The sequence below is a fragment of the Falco biarmicus genome, chromosome 10 (genome assembly GCF_023638135.1).
Source record: "Falco biarmicus isolate bFalBia1 chromosome 10, bFalBia1.pri, whole genome shotgun sequence".
In the NCBI taxonomy this organism is placed as follows: Eukaryota; Metazoa; Chordata; class Aves; order Falconiformes; family Falconidae; genus Falco; species Falco biarmicus.
Genome location: NC_079297.1, coordinates 13,636,948 through 13,660,406, shown reverse-complemented (window position 1 = coordinate 13,660,406; position 23,459 = coordinate 13,636,948). Strand labels below are relative to the sequence as shown.

Sequence of the window (23,459 nt, the reverse complement as noted above, 5' to 3'; positions counted from 1 at the left end):
CTCCGCGGAGCTCTCCAGCTGGCAGGTATCTCACCAGATATTTTGCAAGGCTTATCGGAGCACAGCACTACATTCACGGCGTTTCATACCTTCCGGGGTGGAATTTGTTTATGCGATTTCACACTGTAAAGCAGTGAGCTAGCACCACGCTGCAAGAGTGGTTACAGTGGCCATCTCAGCAGTTCTGCCCTTTTAGAGCTCACCGGTGCATACCAGAGGGTAACGAGGTGAGCTTCCAAGAAATTAGAACAGAAACTTCATCTTCTCAACTCAGTACTTCACATCTGCACGATGCTAGTTAGAAAAGACAAAAGCCTCTAGTTTAGAAGCTTACAGCAACCTGTCTATCAAGTTCAGAAGGCCAGGATTTCTTATCAAATGTCTTAGAGAAATAAAAGGGTAGTAGTTCATAAGATCCAGGAAAAGTCAGTTTAAAAAAACCCAACCCAACAAACACCCCAACCCCCCCCCCCCCCCCCCCAAGATAAAACTCAGTAGGCACTTTTGACCAATTTCACTAAACGCACAAGGAACCTAAAGAACTTTCAAAATAAGCTGGGCCAAATTTTAATCCAGTTACACAACAATTACCACTTAGTAAAATAAAAACAAGTCAAATTTATTCTTGGTATAAAACAAGTGAAGCACGTAAGGCAGACAAGAACTTGGCTACGTACCTAGAATAAAAGCAAAAACTAGTGGAATCCTAGTTCCTCACCTTGAAGGCAAAACTGACAGATTAAGAAGGAATTCTTCTTTTCATTAACTGATAGTTATACGGTCAAACAAACTCAGTAACATATCAGCCTACTTTTTTCACCATTTAACACGTGTTTGTTGATTGCGGTCCATCTCTTCACAACACAAAAATAGTAACTTCATCAAATCTTAATATTCTAGCATATAAAAGATAAGCATTACAACGTCAGTAAGATTCTTAAGTCGTAGAACAAAATTAACATTTTTGGAATAGCAATTCCATTAACATCTATGAAAACTGCTTTAAAAAAATAAATAATGAAGTACAAACCCCACCGTTATATATTACTATATTACAAATGGATGAAGCAACACCTCCAGGTTCACACACAGCTCAGCTGATCCCTTACAAAACCTTACAGTGACATCACTGGATATTTTATTTAGGACACTTATTAATTATTCTGTCTAGGGGCATTATCATTTTCACTTCACTTATGGTATATAAACTTTTAAAGACTGAAAAATGTTATGTCACTGAGGGTGAAAGAAGTAAAGGTTCCTCCAACAGAGCAAAAGAATACTTCAACTCAGTAGTTACCTGTATTTAAAAGAACTTTAGTTTTACTGAACTAACAAGATTCAGACATCTGATACAAATGCTACCTTTGCGGTAAGTAAAATGGCCAAACAATGTTACCCACAGAGAGTCTGTAACATTCACAGACAGCAACGATGGCAAAAAACCGACCCAACATTTACAGAAAAAAACTATGCTCTTCATGAATGGAGGCTCCACGTTTCACTGAACTAGGCTGAGACAGAGTGTGTTACTTGTTTGAAATGCAGCCACCGGAACTGTTACACAGGCATGAACTCTTAACGCTGCCAGCTTTCTCCCCCAATGCCCTGAGAAGGTAGCCAGCGCTCAGCTACTCGGTGCTGACTAGACAACACATCAGGAAAGACAGACAAAGTCTTGCATGGATAAAGCCAATGTGCAGATTTTTCAAATACCCGGCTCAGATATCTTTTCCTTTCTCAAAAAGTTTATGTAGCAACTATCCTGCTACTTGTTTTTACTGCTCCCTCCTCACGTTCCATATTATTACTTCTTTCCCAGCTCGCTTTATGTTCTGCGTCGTTTTGCAGCACTCGGACTGGAAGGATTACTGTTTGCATTTAAGACCTTTTCAGTGACTCTGTTGCGCTTCCTCTTATCAGATCCTTCTTTGGACCCAGAATCTGATGAAGTTTTCTCTTTCTCTTTGCTGCTTGGCTTTTCAGTTGTTTTTCCTAAACTTCCAGAGGGTGCAAAAACTGAAATAGGATCAAAGTAATGATTCCAGATCAGAGTCATACACACAGGCAAAGTGATATCAAATTTCTTTATAATACATAAAACTTCTCAAACCAGTCAATTCTCAGCATAGTTAACCACCATTTAAGTATAACTTTCACTTTCAAAGGAAAAATCTTCTCTAAGAAAGGCACATCTTGCTTTTATTATTTGCTTTAAAGACAGGCATGTATTTTGACAGGCTAAAAATTAAACTCATTAATTGGAATTAAACAGCACTTAAAATTAAGATACTTAATAGGAACACTTACAGAACATAGGACCAATCTATGAAACTTAGGATCAGCAACAGTCGTTACATTTGGTATTATAGAGAGATTTTAAAACTGAACACCCAAAATGTGAAATTTAATATATTTTTAAAATACACGTTTAGATCTTTTATTACACTCAAGCTTAAAACACCACTTATTCTGTGATATAAATATTATGAAATTCTATAATTAACAGTTGACTTAGTCTGTTAAGGTAAATAGCAGAATCTCTAATGTTCACATTTGACTTTGTTCTCAGCAGCGTTAGGAAAACAGGCCTTATATTTAAAAGAAGCAAGATAATGCAAATAAAATAAAAAACCCACTCTGCCCGCCTTCCCATTTAAGCATACAATTTTACAATCTTCTTTGATTTATAGGCCCTATTTTTCCCCAAGACTACAAATATCCTAACACAGAGTATTTAGGTTCACCAAGACCGGACTTGACTTTCTTTCAGAGATCCTTAGATTACTTCAGGCTCCCAGGGTTTTGTCAAGTACATATTAAAACCAAAAAACTCCAAAACTATACAACTCTGCACATAGGAGCAAAGGAGAAACTTTTCAAGTATCAAGATACCAGCAGCTGCTTACTCTGTGCATTCTTAAATTATTCTAGTTCTTGGCATGAGCATATACTAAGTCTGAATACAAATCACGAAGTACACCATATTTGGCATTTACATTTTAACATTAATTTCTCAGAGTTACAGTTGTTTTTCAATCTCGTATTACACAGTAGAGAGTTACAAATTTACCTTCTTCTGGACCTGCATGTGTTTCCATCTCTTCTTTTATTTCCTCTTTCACTTCCTCTTCTATCATTACTTTTCCTACAGAAAGGATTGTTAGCAATGGTTAGATAGTTTTAAAGAACTGTACGTATTTTTTCTGGATTAGTAGCCTCATCATATGTGCATAATATTAACAAACAGTGCAGCATTCAGCAGTAAATTAGAAAGGTTCCTCAACACTGTGATAGAGAAACCACTACGAGTCCAAGCACACTACAAGCATAATGTAAAACACTGAACATGAAGATGTCCCATGTCAAGAAGTTCCACTGAAATTATTAACAGAAAGAAAGCACAATGCTAAATAGGAAAAACATATCACATCATCTTAGCTGTATTATAATTTTATGCTGAATTTTTAGTAAAGTTTAGTGTACCTAGTAACTGAGAAGCATTCCACTGTAGTCTAACATATGCCAAGAACTCCTTCGGCAGATGCTTGAACTTCCTAGCACCTACCTTGAGTAACAGTACCAAGTAACACACGTCCAACTAAACTTTGAAAATCCAGCTTTCCCCGCACAGCCTAAGATTGCTGTCAAACTGCCACATATTTCTATTAGATTAGACAATACAGATAGGTTTATCATGAGTGAAAGAGATCTGGAAGAAAGAGGTAGCTAAATCCCAAGAAGGTAAAAACACAGAGGTGATGTCACAGTACTCTGAAAACACTGTGAATCTATACAAACGCCTCTAAATGTTTTGTATTGGTTTTGTTTTCAATTAATTTTAATGCAACTACAGAAAAAAAAAACCCTCATGCAAAATCTATCACCAGAGATTAAAAACCAGTAATGCTTTTAAAAATAAGATATATGAACCATATTAAAGATGGTAATAGCCTAAAAATGAGACTGTTATACTAGCATAAGGTACAAGTCCATAGTCAAAAAGCAAGTTTCTCCAGCTACTGAAACTGCAGCTATTCACTAAGTTTATTCCTGGTATACATTTTTTAATGTTAGCTGAACTGCTATATAACTGCCTTATGTCATCACTGGTACAGAAGATTTTATCACAGAAAGATTATCACATACAAATTAAAAGCAGAAAATGGTTTTTTTCAGCTTTATAGCTCCTACTCATTAAAAAACTGATCTTGCTATAAAATTAACTGTATTAAAGTGTACAGATCATCCACTTTAGCAAAAATTATGGTCTGATGTAATATTACAGCTGTCTCAACAAAGTCCAAAACCCCCACAATAAACTACTAATCACCTTGCAAAGAATCACATTTTGCATTTCACTCTGCAAACTACCATCAGTGAAACACACGGATCTTTTGCATACACCCAGAAGGAGAAGCTGAATCTAAATGGTATAAATAGAACCTGATTGTGCTATATTAGCATCCCATCTACATTACGTTTAAGAATATGAGAAATACTGTGTGGAATATGACCAAAGGTCTAACTCCCCCGCTAGGCCTGTCTCCTACAGCGGTCCATCACAGAGGCTGATAATGAGAATACGAACAGCACAAGCAGCATAATCCTTTCCCTGATAGTTTCCCTCAGTCAGCTGATTAAGAATTAATGAGATAAACTTTTACCTGTTTAACACTTCCTTTTCCCAATACATTTAGCACACCAGTCTGAACTAACAGCCTTGGACTGACACGTTATATTCTTTTTTGGGGGGAGTTTTGTTAAACTATCCATTCTGAGATGAGATTAGAGCCACCAAGAATAAGAGACTGCTATTGCATCTCACCTTCTCTCACTTCTTGAATCATTTCGTCAGGAAGAGCAAAATTCTTCTCTATGTTAGGGAATGGAAGGATCTCAGATTCGTGCTTAGAAAGAAAAGAAACATATCTATGAATAACTTTGGTTGAAACTTTAATTTGGATTTAGAAGTGCTATCTCAAATTCTATTCTACATGCAATTAGTAGCTAAATCATTCTTAACAAGACACTTCAGGCATTAGAGAATCAGGAGGCTTCCAATGTCGAACTGTTTACTAAGGTCAAGATAATTCAGATCATGACTCATGATCGTTCCAGATCATTTTTGCAACCCAAACATGGCAAATTCTTATGTAAAGACACTATAACCTCCTTATCTGACACTTAAGTACCTATGTACACGTTTGCTAGGTCAGTATTTAGGCAAGGTTAGTAAAAAAAGTCAGAACACAGTATGGAAAAAAAAAAACCCAACACATAAACCTCTGTGGGTTTTGTTGTCTCCCACCTACTGTACTTTTATACAGGAAAGTCCCATCTACTCCCTGGAAAGACACATCATTCTTAGTAACATGAAAGGTATGACAGGCCCAGTGAGTCTGGCCTATCAAAACTCCTGAGCTGTAAGAAATAAGACTTGTGGCTGCATCAACCCTTTATACTCACAAGCGCCTGCATGTCATACATGGTGCTCAGATGGTCCCAAATCACTTTGGATGAAATCTGCCGTCCAATATTCTGGCTGAATTTATCTCGGATACAAATCATGTGGAAATGGCGGTTCACACCTGGGGGAAGAATTCAATGCAATTAAACACTCTGAAATGTTTTATTTACAGCACACAATTAAAAAAATAAATAATCCCATGGTTACAAGGAAATCATGCGCTATATGAGAAGTGGAGAGCAGCGTGGGCAACCCGGCCTGGCTGGTGTGGCACCCTGCGTTACAGGGCCGCTCTGGGCAGGGGCTGAGGGTGCGCCCGGTAATGCCGACATGCGGCCGCAGCCGGAGGGTTTAGGGCTCTGCCTGAAGAACCACCGAAACCAAGCGTAAGGCAGCAGCAAGGCCGGAAAGGCGCTGGCGATGGGGCCGAGGAGGGCCGGCCCCGGGCCCCGGGAGGGGCGGTTGGGGGGCCGGGAGGGCCCGGCGCCTGCTGCACCGCAGGCCCCGCCGCGCCGGGAGGAGCCCGGGGCCCTCGGCCGGCCGCCGCGGGAGCGGAACCCAGGGCCCTCTAGGGGGAGCACGGCGGCGCGGCCGGGCCGCCAGCCACGCCGAGGGGGCCCCGGCCGGAGCCTGCCAGGGCGGCCCGGCGCCCTCTTCTCCTTCCCGGCCAGCGCCGCTACTCCAGGCCGCGGCCTGCTCTCACCTACGGGCTTGTGGCCCAGCATGGCGTGGAAGAGGCACACCTCCACCTCCGGGCTCCACACCACCACCGCCTCCTCCGCCGGCACGCCGGGATCCGGCGCCGCTGCCGCCGCCGCCGCCGCTGCAACGGCGGCGGCGGCCGCAGCTACCGCCGCGGCGGCTCCCGGGCCGGCCGCGGGCAGCGGCGGCTTCTCCACAGCGGCCGCCGAGCCGCCCTCCGCCTCGCCCATCGCCGCGCCGCCGCCCCCCGCCCCGCTCGCCGCCCGCAGCGGCTCCTGCCGGCGGGGAGGAGGGGGTGGCGGGCCGCGGGCCGGGCCGGGCCGGGCCGGGGCGGGAGGGGCGGCCGGGGCGGGGCGGCCGGGGCAGGGCGGATTTACCTCAGGAGCCGCGCTCGGGGCGCGGGCCCGGCGGCTGGGGGACGGTGCCAGGCTGGGGTCCCCAGCGGCTTCCGCGGGGCTGCGGCTCCGCGTTTGGGGGCTGCGGGGGCCAGGGGGGCGCCCCGGGGCTCGGGGCCGGGCCGGGCCTGGCTGGGGCAGCTCCCGTGGCGCTGGGGGGGACCCGAGCGCGGCAGGGTCCCCGAACCGCTTGTCCCTGGGGCCACGGCATCGTGTTTGTCGCCCTGACATCGATGCCTGTCAATAACGGCACCCAGCGTGTTGGGGAGATGCGGGACCCACCAGCTTTCCCCATTATGTCAGGTGTGAAAAACCCCATTTTGTTGGGCAAGGAAGAGAATGTATTGTCCCTTCATCGATAGGGTGGTTTGGTTTTTTTACCTTGTGAGGTATAATTAGATACACAGGCATGAAGTGGGCCTTGTGTTGCTCAGGTGATCAAGTTTGCCTATTGCTCACTCCTCACTCGAAATTTTAATCCTTTCTGCAGCATTAAACTTATTCCAATAGCAAATAAAAATCATATGCAAAGAATGACTGTTCTGGATGAATAATAATGCAGTAGGAGCAAACACTTGCAAGCAAAGAGGGATTACCTTAATGAAAATTCTCCAAATAACAAAAAGCAGGAAGGGAAAGATGCAATTTTCAAAAATGGTAAACTTTTGGCACCTTTGCTGTCCAAAGAATTAACTTGACCCGTATCATTCTTTGAGGCCTGATGTAATGCTTACACCCAAAACAGAATAATGTAGCATTAAGTAAACATCTGAGAGGAATTAAAGGCAAAACCTCACGTGTGAAGCCTTGGGAAGTTTGGTAGTGTGGATCCTGGCTACAAATCCTCATTTCCAGCTGGGTTCAGGCTAGCCTCTGTAAAATGGGAAGGAGTCTCTCGCTCCAGTCTGGTTTAGAGGCTGTTGAAATTTTTCCAGCAATAATTGTTTCTTGCAGTGACAGAGGTCGTGCTGGAATGACTTTTCTGCATCAAGACTACAGGAATCTCCAGGAATATTTCTTCTGGCTACTGTCACCTCTGTACCTTTGTCACGGTTGTGCTGCACCTGCCTTTACACACCTCAGGCTTTATGCCATTTTCTTCATTTTGAGGCAAAATTATCTATCAACAAGATTTTGCTGATCTCAGGTGCAAATCTGCGTGCTTTTCCAGTTAAGTCCAGCCCTAAATCCAATATGGATCACAGACCTGTTTAATCTTCCAATATTTATTTGATCTATGCTGCTACCCAAGTCTTAAGCTGCTACCCAAAGAGAGGGTTATGGTTTCCTGTGATGACTGCACAGCGGGGGTAGATCAGTTCCTCAACAGCTAAATTCCTGTTTTCATACACATGTTTCTAGGCACAGAAAAATGAAGGAAGAAAGAAAAGCAAATAAATTACAGAGTATAAAAATTGTTCCCCCGTAGAACAGTTTTCAAAGTTTTGCAGGAATAATTTTTTTATTATTATTTTTAAGTCTGTGTGTAACACTGAGTTTCAGCACTCTCATCTGTCATATTATGCTTCTACTTAAAGACTATCATCAAGAGGGAATAACCGTGTCAACTCAGATAGCAATTTTTATGTCGTGAAGTTCTGATGACTAAAAAAAGTAGCACGTGAAACAGAATGTGAAAAAACATATGGCTACCTCTGAAAGTACAAAAGCTTATGAAAATAATTTAATTTGGTAGAATAATGTTAATTCAACAGGAAGAATATATGCATAAACTGGCTGCTACTTTGTTTCAATCACAAATAATTACATTTCCCTATGTCTAAATGTCCTTGTCTTTTTCAGTGCCTCTAGGAAACATCCAGGAGCCTGTAATAATGCTGCAGGCAGCCTCTACCTGGATTCAGACCAGAGTTAGGTTTTTCTCTCTTTACATTTTAGAGGTTATTTTTTCCCCTCACTGAACAGCTTTTTCCGAGTCTGAAAAAAATATCCTCCTCTCGTTCAAGTTTAAATCTTACTTTTGGTTTTAAGCAGATACTAGTCATGTAAGACATGCACAATTTAATTCCTCTCTTTTTCTTCTTGCTTTCAGCCTTAGAAACCTGGCTGCCTGTTATATCAAGTAAGGATGCCCAGCCCTTTGCTGGATCAGGTCGTGTCCCCCTGGAGAGACAATCTGATATTTTGTAAGAGATTGCAACAACTGAGAAATATGCCTAGCATTTGGCATTCTCTCTAGAAGTGGTGGATTTCTGGGATAAGCAATATGGCTACAGTTATTTCTGTCATTATTTTAGAACACCATGTTTTAGTGCCCATAACAAAGCAGAAACTTCATTCTGAATCCTGGATAATTTTTGGTACGCCATGTGAACGTTTGTAAAAGAATATCATCTGCATACTTTTGCATTAAAACCAGACACTTAACCTTTGCAGGTGGTGGTGGTGGTGGGGCTTAGTACATCTTTGATATAAAATCTAACAGAATTTTTCTTACATAGGTGAATGAAACCTCCTGAGATCCCTGGAGAGCATTACCAGCTTTGTTCTGCAGAAATTAAGAAAGAGAAGTGCTGCCGTTTGCTCGAGACCACAGACCCAGATCCCTGCTAAAGCTGGTGGGTGGGCTCAGCAGTCACTGCTACCTGATGCTGAATGTGTGTTGCTAGCCATAGCTGGGTTTAATTTTTGACAACCTGGGTAATTAGCTACAGTATTATGCCATTTTCATGGCATACATAGTTTTTACATGCAGGAGTACGGTACCTTTGGGGCCTAGTCCTGCACCAAATTACTCTCAGGTCCATAAATCCTCCGACAAGATAAGTAATCTCAGTGCCTTGGCGTATTTCAGTATTTCCAAATATAGTATCGTTTCTGACTGGTGAAGACCTCCTGAAAAGAGGAGTTCTGATCTGATTTGTAAGCTTTAGCTGTACTTTCAAAATCTGGGGGTTTTTTTCAGTGTGTAATCTGCGGGAAATTTTGTTTTAAGAGCTGCATGGGGAATTGTCCAAAAGTTGGAGCTTGATCATTTTGCATATCTTTTAATACACCAATGAAGATAATTTGAAATAGATGTGCTTTGCTCCCCATTAAACCTGTCAACAAGGAAGAATCAAAAAGATAAACCTATTTGTTGGAGTCTTATCACACAGCCCTTTAGAGCATCATTGACTCTTCCAATGGTGGGCAAGGAGATACGTCCCGGCTTTGTTCCAGTTACCTCAATTCTTAGCAAAAAGGTGTGTTTGATTATTTTAAACAAGGACATTGAGTGGGGAGTTCACTCTCAGGCCTGCTTGGTTTCTTACAGGGGTAAAAATATGAAATGTAATTCAAAATAAGAGGGGGGGAGTGAAGCAACAAGGAAGAGGGAAGCAGCTGTCAGATAGAGGATACATTCTGTTTGCTGAGACATATGTTCTTGAACTGAACTTTTCCCTTGTGATTGGTTGTGCTCATTCTCCCAGCAGAGAGAGGCTACATACTAGATGGGCATCAGATGGCAAGCCTTAGAAAAATGATTGAAAACAGTGCAAATAATCATCTCTAAGCACGCAGAGAGGTATTCATTACTGCTGCTGTTATGCTTTAGAATATCCCAGTGCAGTGCGGGGACTGGAGAAGGAAAAGCCATCTTACTGATTTTTCAGTTTAATAAATCCAACGTATCCCAGGCTTACAGAGGAGTGTAAAGAAGAACAGGTGGATTTAGAATGAACCAGTTCAAGGTGAGCACAAGAACCAGTTCATGAATCCCTGGCTATGCCAAACCAACATGGGAAGACAATACCATGTTTTACTGAAGGTTATTTTTATTGATAGTGCCTAAAGTGCCTGCTAAACTAAAGCCACGCAAGCCCAGCTAGTGGGCGTAAATCTAGAAGGGATTCCTTTCCCCAACAGTTTCAGTGTTGTGATCAGGATTGTTCAGGTCCTCATTTTCTTCTCTGGGGCATTTTTTAAAATGCATTTTTCAGAACAAAAATACTACTTCTAAAAATAAGTAAGAGCCAGCATAAAGAGAAAGGATCTTCAGAAGGAAAGCAAGACAAACACTAAACCTGATGAGCTGACATTAAAATGACAACCCTGCTCAGCCTGGCGCTGTGGCGGAGGGTGGCAGCAGATTTTCATAAAGCACGTGTGCTCCTTCAAGCACATACAAACCTTGACAGAACTGTTTGTTTGGGAGGTTCTGTTAGGGCCCTTTTCTTGCATTTCAGCTTTGAGTGTGTTAGGGTACTCACAAGTACCCTTCAGCAGCATTATCATACTTTAGGCTACAGCACCTGGGTGATGTTTAAGTTGCTTCCTTGGGCAGACCCTCTGCGCTGGCAGACACTGGGGTGTTGGGAACAAATTGCAGCTGCAGTCGGCCAGGCACTGCTGGTGTTACAGAAAGCTGTGGAAACATCAGGGTAGTTTGGAGTTTGGCTTGCAGGGATGATAAGTCAGTAGCATCATCCAGGCCTAAGCCAAGTAACTTGTCAAAGAACATCTGAACTTGTCTGATTTATAGAAATATGTCTCTAGATTCACCATGTTTCTGAAACAAGAGAGTCCATAGAGTGCTAGTAACAATATCTTTTTTCCTCATTAGTCATGGAAAACAGGCCTGTCCTGTCTCCTGTTTTGTTTTACAAACACTTCTGTTTTGATTCTAAAATGTCAAGCCTGCATTTGATTTACGGAACCAAACCAGAGCCGCATAATTCTGGGTTTATCCTCACGTGCAAAGAACATAATTACTTGCAGTAAGGAATGCTTGATAAAGCAACATTATTGATGGAGCTTTATCTGTTGAGCTGAATTAATCACTTTCACACACTTCACACACCTTCACTGGGTGTGAAGTCCACCACATGGAGAAGAAACTGGATTCTCGAAATCATCAATGTATTTGCAGTGGCTCTATTGGTAGGAGGTGCTCTTAAGATGGGTCAGAGTTTGCCTTCAGCCAGACAGATGCTGCTGTCCTGGACCAGGAGTGACTTCGTCCGGTGTTGCCTAAAGTCTCCGAGTCTTGTCCTTCACCATTTTCAATCAATATACCACTATCTTTAATAATCCTAAAACAAACTGACTGAAAAAAAAAGAATAGTAGTCATGCTTAATTGTTAATTAAAGGAGAATAAATCAATTTATTTTAGTGAAGTTGGAATTGCATATAGAGTTGTCCTGGTTTCACTGGGATAGAGTTAATTTTCTTTTCAGTAGCTACTACAACACTGTGCTTTGTATTTGGTGTGAGAGTAACGATAACACACGGATGTTCTTAGTTGTTGCTGGGTAATGTTTGTACTAAGTCAAGGAATTTTCAGTTTTTCAGGTCCTGCCAGCGAGAGAGCTGGAGGGCACAAGAAATTGGGAGGGGGCACAGCCAGAACAGCTGACTTGGACTATCCAAAGGGACATTCCATACCATGGGACGTCATGCTCAGTATATAAACTGGGGGAGTTGGCTGGGGCGGGCTGATCGCTGCGGAGGATTTGGCTGGGCATCAGTCAGCGGATGGTGAGCAGCTATACTGTGCATCGCTTGGGTTTTTTTTCCCTTCTCTTTGGATTTTATTCCTGTCCTCTTCCCTCTCCTTTTCATTATCATCATAATCAATTATTATTGTCATAATTTTATTTCCATTATCAAATTGTTCTTCTCTCAGCACATGAGTTCTACCTTTTTTTCCCAATCCTCCTCTCCATCCCTCTGTGGGGAGGGGGAGTTAGCGAGCAGCTACATGGTACTTAATTGCTGGCTGGGGTTAAACTACAAGGGTGTATTCTTATTTCTGTTTATGTGGCACTTCAGGAGACACCTGTAAGAGGAGACAGGAGACAGCTGGTTACTCTATTTCAGGCCCACAACTCTTACTTTTTTTGTTGTAATTTACAGCACATATTTCAAAGCCACTTATTCCTTCTAAAACAGCACAAAAATACCGAAGTAATTATATCAGTAATTTACAGTATTTGGATTAGATCTGAAGCATGGAAGTGTTTCTGTCTTCATAGCCAACGATATGTCAGTTTTCACCATGTGCATGCCTAGGGTGTCTCGGGAGGGAAAGAAACCCCTCCAATAAATAAACAGGTTTAAAGAAAGGCTGCAGACAACACTGTCACGACTGACATAGCTATATAAAAATATAAATACATATATATATTTTTAAAAAATCTATTCCTGTAAAAAATGAACAGATACAACTAACAATATGACCAAGTTAATACCTGCCATTTTTTTGTTATGGGCTGATACACTTAGCCACTTTTTTGTTTTCTGATTCAGTAGGCAGAAGTTCATTTCAGTGCATTGCTGCTTGTATACCATAACCCAGTGATTTTATAAACCGTACAGGGATGATATAAAAATCAGTGATGTCAATGAGCTATTGCTTAAGGACTTTGGCAAATTATGTTACCTTATGAAAGACTTAATTGCATAAACCTGCCTGCTGGATCAGCAGTTCTCTACTGCACTCCAAAATTCTCATTGCCACCTTCTGCCCTGTTTCCTCCTAGGAGCACCACATAATTAAACTCTGTCATTGGGGGAATTTATAGTGGATTGCTACAGGTTGACTTGGCCAGTGTGCTCTACTACTTCGCTAACACCACTGTCAACCTTTAAATTACTGGTCCCGCTTTATCCCTTATTGATGTCACCCAGTAGCCTCTATCCCAAAACTGCTATTTCAAGCTAGCAGAAGTGAGCATTCACTCCAAACTCCACCTCAGATTCCTACCGGAATGCATTTTTTGCTGGGTTGGGTCTGTAAGCAATTTTACATATATATCAGAATTCCCATCTGAACACATATGTTAGAGTATTCTGAAGCCAGCTGTGATATACAGACCTCTCTTTAGGATAACCTCAATTTTTTCTGGAATGGAAGTAACTGAAAACTTGCACATTTAAATAGATTTTCTCTCTGCATTTTTGGACTAATCTTCCGCCCTTTGCATAATGGATAGCAGCCTTAACACTTCCCATTTCTTCAACTGCATCAGTTGCTTAGAGTAAGGATTTCATTTTCACATGAATCCTATGGCAGGGCAACCTGAAGGACCTAAATTCAATGAAAATTACATAAAATTGAAAGAGAGCAGATGCCATTGTAAGTGATGGCAGGGCAGCGCTATTACTGTCATCTGCTTTGCATAATCATGTTAGTGACAAAGCCCCTCAGCACATTTCACAGCTTTTCCCAGCAAGCTGTGACTGTAAGCTTTTTGGAAAGAGTCAGAGTTTCTCCTCCTATTCAGAATTTCTCAATTGCCTCAGCCATTCATGCTGGTTTTATGCTCCTTGAGACAATTATCACAGGTAAAGTATCAAATTTAAGCAATTTTCTGAATGGTAGGAAGCTCTCAATTTCCTTCATAATAGGTAACGTCAACTTTTAACTACGTGAGAAAGTTTTAAAGAAAATACCTGTTTGATTTTATCATGTGTGTTGGGGCCATACTTTTAAAAGCTTCCTAACTATTTCTTTATAGATTAAAAGAGGAAGGTGAGGCATGAGACTGATGCTCAGGTGCACGTCATGCTTTGGCTGGCTTTGGATCTCACCTACACATCCTGGTGTTACTGAGTCATCCTCCAGTCCATGTAAGAGTAATCAAGTAGCTCTTGCTCTTATCCCATTCTTAAAACCATCTTTGCTGCTGATGTGAATTACTCACATTTTTCTTACATTCCCATTAGAAAAGAACCTCCACTGTCCAAAGGAAATGCTGATATGGAATGTACCGATATCTGCGGAGCTCTTTCTCCTGGCTTTGGAAGACTTTAGATCATCCCTTAGGAAGCTGTTAAGAGTAGGAGGGTAGAGAAGTAGCACTGGCTACAGATTGTCCTTTTGGCGTTGGAGAAGTAATTGAAGAATATCCTAGGGAATGTCAGAGCTCTGTAATTCCCCAACCACTTCATACCTATCTGTGAATCTGCTGCATGGGCAAAAGAATTCGGGAGGATAAACCTCCTCCTTTTTTCTAATCTTGTTCACTAACTAGTTTTCAGATCTGCCAAGATGTCTCGGTCTGGCTGGATGGGATAGAGGCAGAGCTGACCGTTCACACAGTGTTGGTGCATTTGTTAATGACTAATGTCATCCCGGCCAAGGGATGGTTTGTTAACTCACAGACCTCAAAGCAGGTATCTGTGCACTTTGAGTTTTAGGGACTGTATATATGTGAAGGAAAATTTGATGCCTGTAATTTACATTTGCCACACTGGCTATACCTCAGAGCTAACTCCAAGTACTTCAGAACGCAGCTCTCCTCCCAGCTCTCTTTGCTGCTGTGAGATATCAAAGCCTAAAAAAATTAGGAAATTCTTTTTGCAGCAACTTCAGATACACTAATTTTTTAGTCCCTATGTTCACAAGCAGTCCTGAGATAATCGTTCAGTCACATATTTCTGACTTGCAAAAGTTTTTCTTTTTTGAATGACTGTTAGGAGCGGATGAAAGTTCATTTGGAATCCATACACATCCATCCATACAATATAGTACAATGTACTTTAGGAAAATAATCAGAATTAAAGAAAAAAATCTGTTTTGCCTTAACAGTAGGGAATTTGGGGCTCAGGTGAACTATAATGGGTCCTATTAACAATGCAGACCAGAATTCTGAGTTGTTCATGCAATGATAATAAATATTTACAAGATTTAGAGGATGGCTTTATTCCCAGTGTTTTATTTCCCCTCCCTGGAAGCTATTACTTGAAGTGCTCTCTACTTTTGGTGATGTTAAACGTAATCACCACAGTTTTTCATTTGAATGACTAAGTCTCCACTAGAAAATATTTACAATTGTGGTAAGTTTAGAAAAGAACTTGCATCTACCAATGTTTTGTTTGATGCTTTTAAAGGAAGGGTCGTGTGACCTTAGAAGAACCACCTGACCTTGGTCAGAGGACAAAATCATCCAGCTCTGTTGAGTGCAAGAACCTTCTACCAAATTTACTTATCAGCTGAGTTTCTCAGAAATTCCCTTTTATGCTGACCTTTCTCCTGCTGTCATTTCCCCCTTATATCTGGTTCCGCTGCCCTCCCTTTTATTTCTTAGCCTGAAGACCAAATGCTCAATAGCCCAAGTGGAGAAAGACCTAAAATGAGAGGTGGAAAAAATAATGTTTGCAGCAAATTTAAAATGCTGGGTCATTCACTGCCTTTGTTAAATGATCCTTTTGAAAGTAGTCTCATAATTACTTTTTTTTTTTTTAATGGGAAGGATTTTCATCAATGAAAGTGATAGAAACACAGATTTAAAATTAGCCCTGGGTCTAACATGACTGCTGTCCTTATACAGCCACCAAACTTCCATCCTCAGAGGCGATTTTGATGGTATTCTCATTTCAGAAGTTCTAGTCTTGCACAGGACAACATTTAATCAGCCATTGCCTTTCTGAGTGATGATCTGTGGTGGCTTTTGTGCACAGGCACAGCAAGGAAAGCGGCAGTTTCTCCCCATGTTGTGTATAGCAGTTTCTAAAGCTGTTTTAGTGAGTCTTGCTACTACATTCATTTAATTTCTCTCCATTGAAGGGGAGTCTGATTGATTCCATCAGAATATTTTCGATGATCGGTGGTGGGATGAAACAGGAATCTTTCCACCCTTGGAAAATAGCTTCATCTATAAGGTGTGTAGCTGTTCACGTGCGCACATGCAGAAGTGTAATTTATCTGCAGTGCAGGTGGGGAAGTTCAGGAGAGCTGATACATTTTCCTCTATGCCTACAGTCTGCTCTGGAAGAGGAACCCAAGAACATTATAAGCTGCATTCACCACTTTGATTTTTTTAAGTTATTCTTCTTGAATCAGCTTAGTCAAATTGTGGAGAAAAAGAATCCCATCTCATTTTCCACTTTCATCTTCTATTGCTGCAATTCATATCTGTAATTACCTTATCTCTGTGCCCTGATGGGATTTTTTTCTAATTTGCTCAAATTCAGAGCAGTTTCTATTTGCTCTCACTATGATCAAGGTGGGCTCACGCAAAACTTTGCTTTTCTAATCAGTTTTATCAGATAGGATTGCTGATTAGCTGTCTTTATGCTTGTCTTCCAGACCAATTTCTAAAATGAGTTCTGACAATGGCTGTTTGAAGCTCCTGATTCTAACACAGGTAATATTCAGGTTCATAGTAGGAAGTTTGTTGACTAGTGGTTTTTTTCTAGAAAATGAAAATAACAAACTTACTCGACAGTGAATACACAATGTGTGCTGCTGCCATTACTCTCTAGTGAACAGGCAGTACTTTAAACAACAGGCAATTAAACATGATGATGATGATGATTGCTTGTTTTATGACACTGGACTAAACCTGCTCAGTTCAGTCGCTGGCACTACTGCCTGACAGTGGTGCAGCCAGGAGATGCTGTGTCTGGGTGGCAGCACAATTCCTACCATGTAGCTATGTGTTTTACACAATGCTTTTTTGGTTTATCCTCTATTTATTCACAACCCGTAGATGTAATTCAAACCCTCAGACTTAGATATTTGCTCTTTTGGGCAGTTTCATGTCTGAGTCTAGCTCCAGCTAAAGGACTGGAATACATCCTTGTGTGTGTGTGTGAGATGGAAACCTCCCGAGTGAACAGCACTGGGAGCAGTTTCATTTCAGTGGATTCACAAAGGGCAGGGGCCACCCAGCAGGTTTAAAGTGCTGCATTTCTCAAACATCTAAGAAGACAAGACAATAAAAAATTGTAAACCCCTGATAAGGGCTAATATGAATATCTGTGATATGTCCTAATATAAGAAATTTCTTCTGTCACCATACCCTATGTTTTAATTTCCAGTTTGGAACAACAATTGCTACTTACATTGCAAAAAAATAGCCAATCATTGAAGATAATGTAATTTTAAAACTTTTTGACCTATTATAATGAGAGGGCAGCTGAGGAAAAAAGCTTTTCATTATGACCATTAACTGCATTGTGAACCTGATTTTTTTCCCTCAATTTACTGTTCAATTGAGTGTTCTGCCAAGAGATACTATATTAAAATTGTTTTTCTCTTTAGATGGTTAATGAAAGGTTATAATTAAGATAAGTGGGATCAAGCATCAGATCTCAAATTGATGATGTTTGATGGAAGCAGCTGTCTTTTTGCTGCTTTATAAGCTCTGTTGGTGTCAACAACTGGAAACCTGGATGTTCATCAGAACCATCATCAGGTTTTTTGTGCATTTGCATTCAGCCTCAGAATGGAAACTCTGTGTAATCCTTGTGGCTTGACCCAGTGGTTACGTAGACTTCAGAGATCACATAACTTGTGAATTCAGGTCATCCTACGGAACAGGGGCAACCAAAGATTAACGCAGCCTAATTACTTGTCTTCTTGGTACACGCCGACAGTTTCTTCCTTTCAAAATTCAGTGTAGCTTTACAAGTACTTAAATGTAGCTCTGAGTTCATACTGCAAGAGCAGTTTTCTTTTAAGAAGGTCAAGCAGTTAAGCGCAGCCCTGCTCATGATACTGGGGGGGTGGATACCTGCATTACACCCCCTGAAATTCAGTGCGTGTTAAAGTTCTCACAGCATTTCTTCCCTTTGCTCCCGTGACACCATTTATCTTGTGGTTGAGGACTTCATGCTACTAAGACCAATTAGGTATCTTTGAATTTACTTGTATTTGTCCATTCTGTGATATTATTGTGCACAATACAGCAGAGCAGTGGTGGTTTCTAGCCTGAATGCTTTAGTTCTCTAACCTTTCCACAGGTTACGACTCCATCACACCAAGGACCGTGAACTGTTAAATTAATCCAGACTGAAGATTTTTCTTAGTATTCACTGTTACATCTTCAGTCTCTGTCCACCGTGACTACCTTATATTCAGCAATCAGGATTGTTCACTGATTTTAAGGGATGAGACTGAAATGCAGTAGGTAATCTGGGATACAAACCCAAATGCCTAGTTTACTGGTTTATAATCTGGAATTGTACTCTGGGTTGTATTCCTGCTGGAATAGATTTTAGTCAGGCATTCTGGGTTTGGACTCAAATTTCTCTAACATCTAATCCTCATGCATAAATCTACCTGTTGGAAGAAATACTGACAGAGAGTTAACACTTATATAGCGGGAAGTGCTTGGAGTAAAACTGTTTAAAGCAACAAACAATGTGTTTAAAATGTCTGATCTATAGAAATAAACAGTTTCAAAAGGGAGCTTGGACTGGGATATTACTCTCTGTACAGGATTTTCTTAAACTTCTCATAAAGCAAAAGAGCACCTTTGGCAGAAAAGAAGCAATTTTGTTGGAGGTTTAGAAGTAGCAGCAGTAATGGTGCTGTGTTGGTTCAAGTGACAGGGGTGAACTTGTCCATCAGCCCTGTGATATGTGCAGGGTTACATCTTGAGCAGAAGCTGCAGCAGAGGTGCTAGTGTCAACATTTCTGGTGCTGGTGAAGTGCAGTAAAAATTATGATTACATGCTACGCTTCCCCACTCTCATGAAAACAAGATTTCTGATTTTCTGTGATTTTCTTCTCACCATAAATAAATATCACCATAATACCCCAGGCCTCCAACTCCTGATGTGTAACTTTTCCAATGTAATTAATCCCACACATCCTTAAATCTAAGGCTGTGACTAAGTTTTTCAGAACTTTTTGTCTGAATACTCATGTTTCTCTGAGCTGAGTGTGGAAGGGCACAGCAAGATGAAAAGCAGTAGCCAAGTCACACTGGAGGTGGGCTCCTGCCTGGTTTCTGCAGGAGAACAGGCTGTTCAGGGAACCATTTAGCATAGAAAATTTCCAGCAACCCATTGCACATCAGGCTTCATTGGGACTATCCTATTCAGCTTCTAGTCTGTGTCAACAGCACAGTAAGATCCTTTAGAAAATGCCGTTATGGGCTGTAATTGTAAGTAGAAAACATTTGGTTTCACAGCATTTAAGTGGAACTGCCTGTGATTGCTGTTTTACATGCAAACCACTTATTTTTAGTCCCCTTTGTTGTATTGGCAATCATTTGGGAACAGCCCTTAGAGGTTCCTTGGCTTGTGTAGCAGCAGGCTGTCCCATTCCTAGGGCTCCCTGCTCCTCACACCTTGCCCTGGCTGATGGACACAGCTGGGACACTTGTGAATTTGGAGGTGACTGGTGCCCTGCGTGATGTGTGATTGACAGGAGGTGCTGTGTTCCCACCCTTGCTATGCCATACCTGATGAAAAGGGGCATTGGAGCCTCTTGGAAAAGGTTTTTCTGAGAGCTGCAAGGGTTTTCCAAGTGAACGGCCATCAGAGGTGACAAACCTGCTTGGTTTTAGGACTTCTTTTAGGAGCAGGTCTGCTGGGCAGAGCTGCGTCTGGATTCTGTGTCATTACAAATTATCCCACGGTGATGGATTGTATCCCTGGTCCTGCTGGACTGTTGCTGGTAGAAGCCTGTTCTGAAGCACCTTCTCCAGTTTTTACTACAAACAAGCTGTAGAGAGCAAAGCCTCCTTACAGGATTTTAAAATCATTTGTAATAATTAAAAATTCATAGTAGCAGACTAATAGAGGCGCTTCAAAGGCGTCACAGATGAGAACCCCCCAGTCTTTCACAAATTAATTGGTGAAGACTTTCCATCACCGTTTGTGGGCTGTTGGTCAGGCTGTTTGCAAGGAAGGTGTCTGCAGATTAGGTGATTCCTTCCAGCCAGAGGGCATGAGCTATTTTTGCCTACCTTTCTGTAAGCAGGCATGGAGCATCCCTGCTAAGCTATCAGCCAGAGACACATGGCTTGTTAGGTGGCAAAGCAAAGGGGGAGGGGGAATCTGAGCTTTGAGCCTCCCACCTGAGCGAAAGGGATGGACTTCTCCTGTCCCCCGAATGACTTGGGGGCTTCCCTTCAGAAAATCATGCTGGTTCTGGTCCTAATGGTGCCTGTGATGGGTGGGAGATGTGGCGCTGAGCAAGAGGAACCCAAACAAAGCTAGGCAGTGGGCAGGGGAATTAAATTCTTGGTCATTTCCTTCTTTTGCAGACATGATTTGTCGATATTTTAAATGCACGGCTCCCTTGAGGCGAGACGGTTTGCAAAGAAACTGAAGGTTATGAGTTAGTTACCTGGCTGGTGCTTCACTGAACAGGCCAGGTGCCTGGAGACAGAAGATAATAGTTGGGAAGACTTTCTGTTTTTCAAAAGAAAATCAAAGTCTGTAAACATGGCAGTAGCCTCCATTATGTCTTTTATCCTTCAGGTTGGGAAGTTTTGCACAGCAACTCTTTATTAGGTTATTAAAGGCATAGATGTGTAATTTTTGGGGTATGAAAGCTCAGCAAGAACTTTAATTTCAAAAGAAAAAATCCAGGCAAAAATTGCCAGTCACTGCCCCCGTTCTGTTTCTATAGTGAGTTTAATCTTATGTTTCATTACATCTTCACATGGGCTCTTGAATCATTGTATAGAGTACCTGAATAAGAATTTAATCACACTGCCAATTAATTTGCAAAGAAACTTACTGAAAAATGCTACATGCAAGAAGATTTGGAAATGTAATATAGAAGCTCACCAGGTGTCCATTTTTGAAATCTGAAGGACTCTAATGTAATCTGATAAATTGATTCTGTGATGAAGTTGCCATGCTGCATTTCAAGGCCTTCAGCTCCGGAGAAAGCTGTCGTCTGTTGTGCCATTAGACCACTCAGGTAGGATTATTTGCTGAACTGAATGAAACAGACCAAAGAGCTCTAGTCAAATGCTCTGGCAGGAACTAGAAAATTGGGTGTTAGGCTACACATACAGTATCTATAGCTCTGCTTCCCCCCTAGCAGCGTGGTGACTCAGGCACAGGGCTGCCTGAGCGGGTTTAATGCTGCCTGTCAGTTATTGCTGTTTGTCCTCGTCCTAACAGTGCTCGAGTACCTTACTGGGTCCTACTGGGGTTCTGCTCTGGGTTACCAGCAGCTTTTTCCCACCCCTGTATCACAACCCTGGAAATACCCTCTGCTAGTGATGAGATTCATCTTGCCCTGAGTCCCTGCAAATGCAATCATCTTTAGGAAACCACATGTCTATTCAATAAATGCCTTTTAATCCAGAAATAGTACATGAAAAAGAAATAGTAACATCTGAATTTTTTTTTTTTAAAAAGCCATCAAAGCTGAGGTTTTACCCCAATGTGCAAGAAATACAAAGAAATAACTGAAGTTTACATTCACTCCCAGTTTTTATGTGGGAAGTGTTCGGATACTATGGTGAATATAAAATAGGGTGATATAAAACAGTTGCAGAATACCAGAGAGTTTAAAAAAAAGGGTGTGCAAAGCCAGTACAAAGATGCATGACTTCTGAGGAAACCAAGTCACAGTTTATCTAGATAATGCTGCAGAAGGATCTTGTATAAAATCCAGTCACCAGGAACTGAGAGTCCCAGCAAAACTTTCCTTTCTCTTCAGAAAACACCTTTGAGCAGATCATGATCTTTACTACTGTGAGCATCCACAGTTAATTTTTGCAAGGATGATCACCCAGGAGGAAGAGGACTGGAAAAATGCTTTAGTTTCCTGTTCAGCTGCAGCAGTTCATCAGGATAGACAGATGAAAAATTCTGTGTTTCTCGGCAGGCAATAAGCCTTTGCCTTTGTCTTTTGTCCTGCTGAAATAGCTGTTAAATGTATTTGTAAGTAGGAAGTTGTGTGAGACCAGAACTGAGATGTACCTGAGTGAGGAGAAGCTCATGCCACAGAACTGAAGCTGCTATTCAACAGAAAACTCAGGAACCCCATATTTTTGCCCAAGGAATGAAATAACTCCTAGAAAAGCTGTCTTACAGCCATGGTAAAACCAAATATTTGTATTAGGGCAGAAACCCAGCTGGAAGGATAGGAAAATGCAGATAATAAGGCAGATGAGGTTCAAGCCTCCCAGACCCGAGGCATTGCCCTACTTGCAGTATTCAGGGCTTTTTCCAATTTCTTCCAAAGCATCCAAGCGCTGCCACTGTTGGAGAAGGCCAGTGGAGTAAATGGACTTTGGGGGTGATCCAACCTGGCAATTTCCACCTTTCTGAGAGACGCAATTACAGTGCTCAAGTGTCAGGGAAAGCAGTTGTGTTGCTCTATCTATGTCTTTAAAATGTCTGGACACTTGGCAGGGTTTCCTGCATCCAGAAGGCCAGACAGGGGTGGGTACCACACATGACCAACAAAACGGTGGATGATGGGTGGAGTAAGCTCCATGGAAACCCGTCATCTTTGGAAAAAGCGTACAGCTGCATCCTCTGTGTCACTGTCATCTCCAGCTTTTGAGGCTTTAGACTATGTCCCTCTGCTTCCCCTTCCTCTGCAGGAGACAGAAAAGCTGCTTCTTCTGCATTTATTGCTCACTGTGCCAAGATCCTAAAGCGTCTGGCGTGCTAAAAGCACTTAATAGCACAAAGCGGAGCCGGCTGCTTCCCATTCTTTCAACGTGCTGACAGCTCACTTCTGAAAGTTTGAACTGCAGAGAGGAAGCAATTTGTCTGCAATTTCTGATTATTATTTTTATTATTCAGCCTTAAAGCGAGGTTCACATTAACAAGTGGTTTAGATTTAGCAGCTCAGGAAGAAACAGGTATTTTCTGTGAACTTATAAAAGCATCTCTGTCTTTTGTTGGGTTGTTATCCTTGCTCAGCTGACCCCACTTCGATGGCTGGTCCCAGGGGACAGGGTGGCAGTACGATGGCAATCTGCTGGCACTCCTTGCCGGAGGGTCAGTAATGAATTCACAGTTGGTGGAGGTAACAGTGGGCAAATTGCAAACAGCACATGACAGGGCAGAGAGAAATTGCAGGCAGAGGCTCCCAGGTCCCCTCTGTTGAATCTGAGACACCCAAGATGCTGCTTGGTGGCTGGTGGGCAGCATCCTCTCCTTCTCGGAAGCGGCATCTCCCTGCTTTTACCTGAGATTCCAACAACACATTTACATTTGAATTTGTGAAGAA

General features: G+C 41.9%; 1 protein-coding gene and 1 long non-coding RNA gene across 2 annotated transcripts; one reads left to right on the top strand and one right to left on the bottom strand.

The window, feature by feature from the left end:
• Window positions 1-598: 598 nt before the first annotated feature.
• On the bottom strand, window positions 599-6,467 carry MRGBP (MRG domain binding protein). Its single transcript, XM_056354734.1, has 5 exons — window positions 6,174-6,467; window positions 5,470-5,591; window positions 4,829-4,910; window positions 3,074-3,148; window positions 599-2,019 (listed from the first exon to the last, which is right to left on the bottom strand). The coding sequence occupies exons 1-5, from the start codon at window positions 6,400-6,402 to the stop codon at window positions 1,829-1,831; spliced, it is 699 nt and encodes a 232-aa protein (XP_056210709.1). The 5' UTR covers window positions 6,403-6,467; the 3' UTR covers window positions 599-1,828.
• Window positions 6,468-11,898: 5,431 nt separating this feature from the next.
• Window positions 11,899-15,038, top strand: LOC130156494 (uncharacterized). Its single transcript, XR_008824441.1, has 3 exons — window positions 11,899-12,049; window positions 14,032-14,143; window positions 14,240-15,038. It is a non-coding gene; the product is annotated as an uncharacterized LOC130156494 (long non-coding RNA).
• The last annotated feature ends 8,421 nt before the right edge of the window (window positions 15,039-23,459 follow it).

What these genes read in the sequence shown, in the direction of transcription:
- MRGBP (XM_056354734.1), bottom strand. Translation starts at nt 6,402, where the DNA reads ATGGGCGAGGCGGAGGGCGGCTCGGCGGCCGCTGTGGAGAAGCCGCCG. An exon ending in TGTATGACATGCAGGCGCTT is followed by an intron (nt 4,911 to 5,469) that starts GTGAGTATAAAG and finishes TTTCTTTCTAAG; the next exon opens with CACGAATCTGAGATCCTTCC. An exon ending in GATTCAAGAAGTGAGAGAAG is followed by an intron (nt 3,149 to 4,828) that starts GTGAGATGCAAT and finishes TCCTTTCTGTAG; the next exon opens with GAAAAGTAATGATAGAAGAG.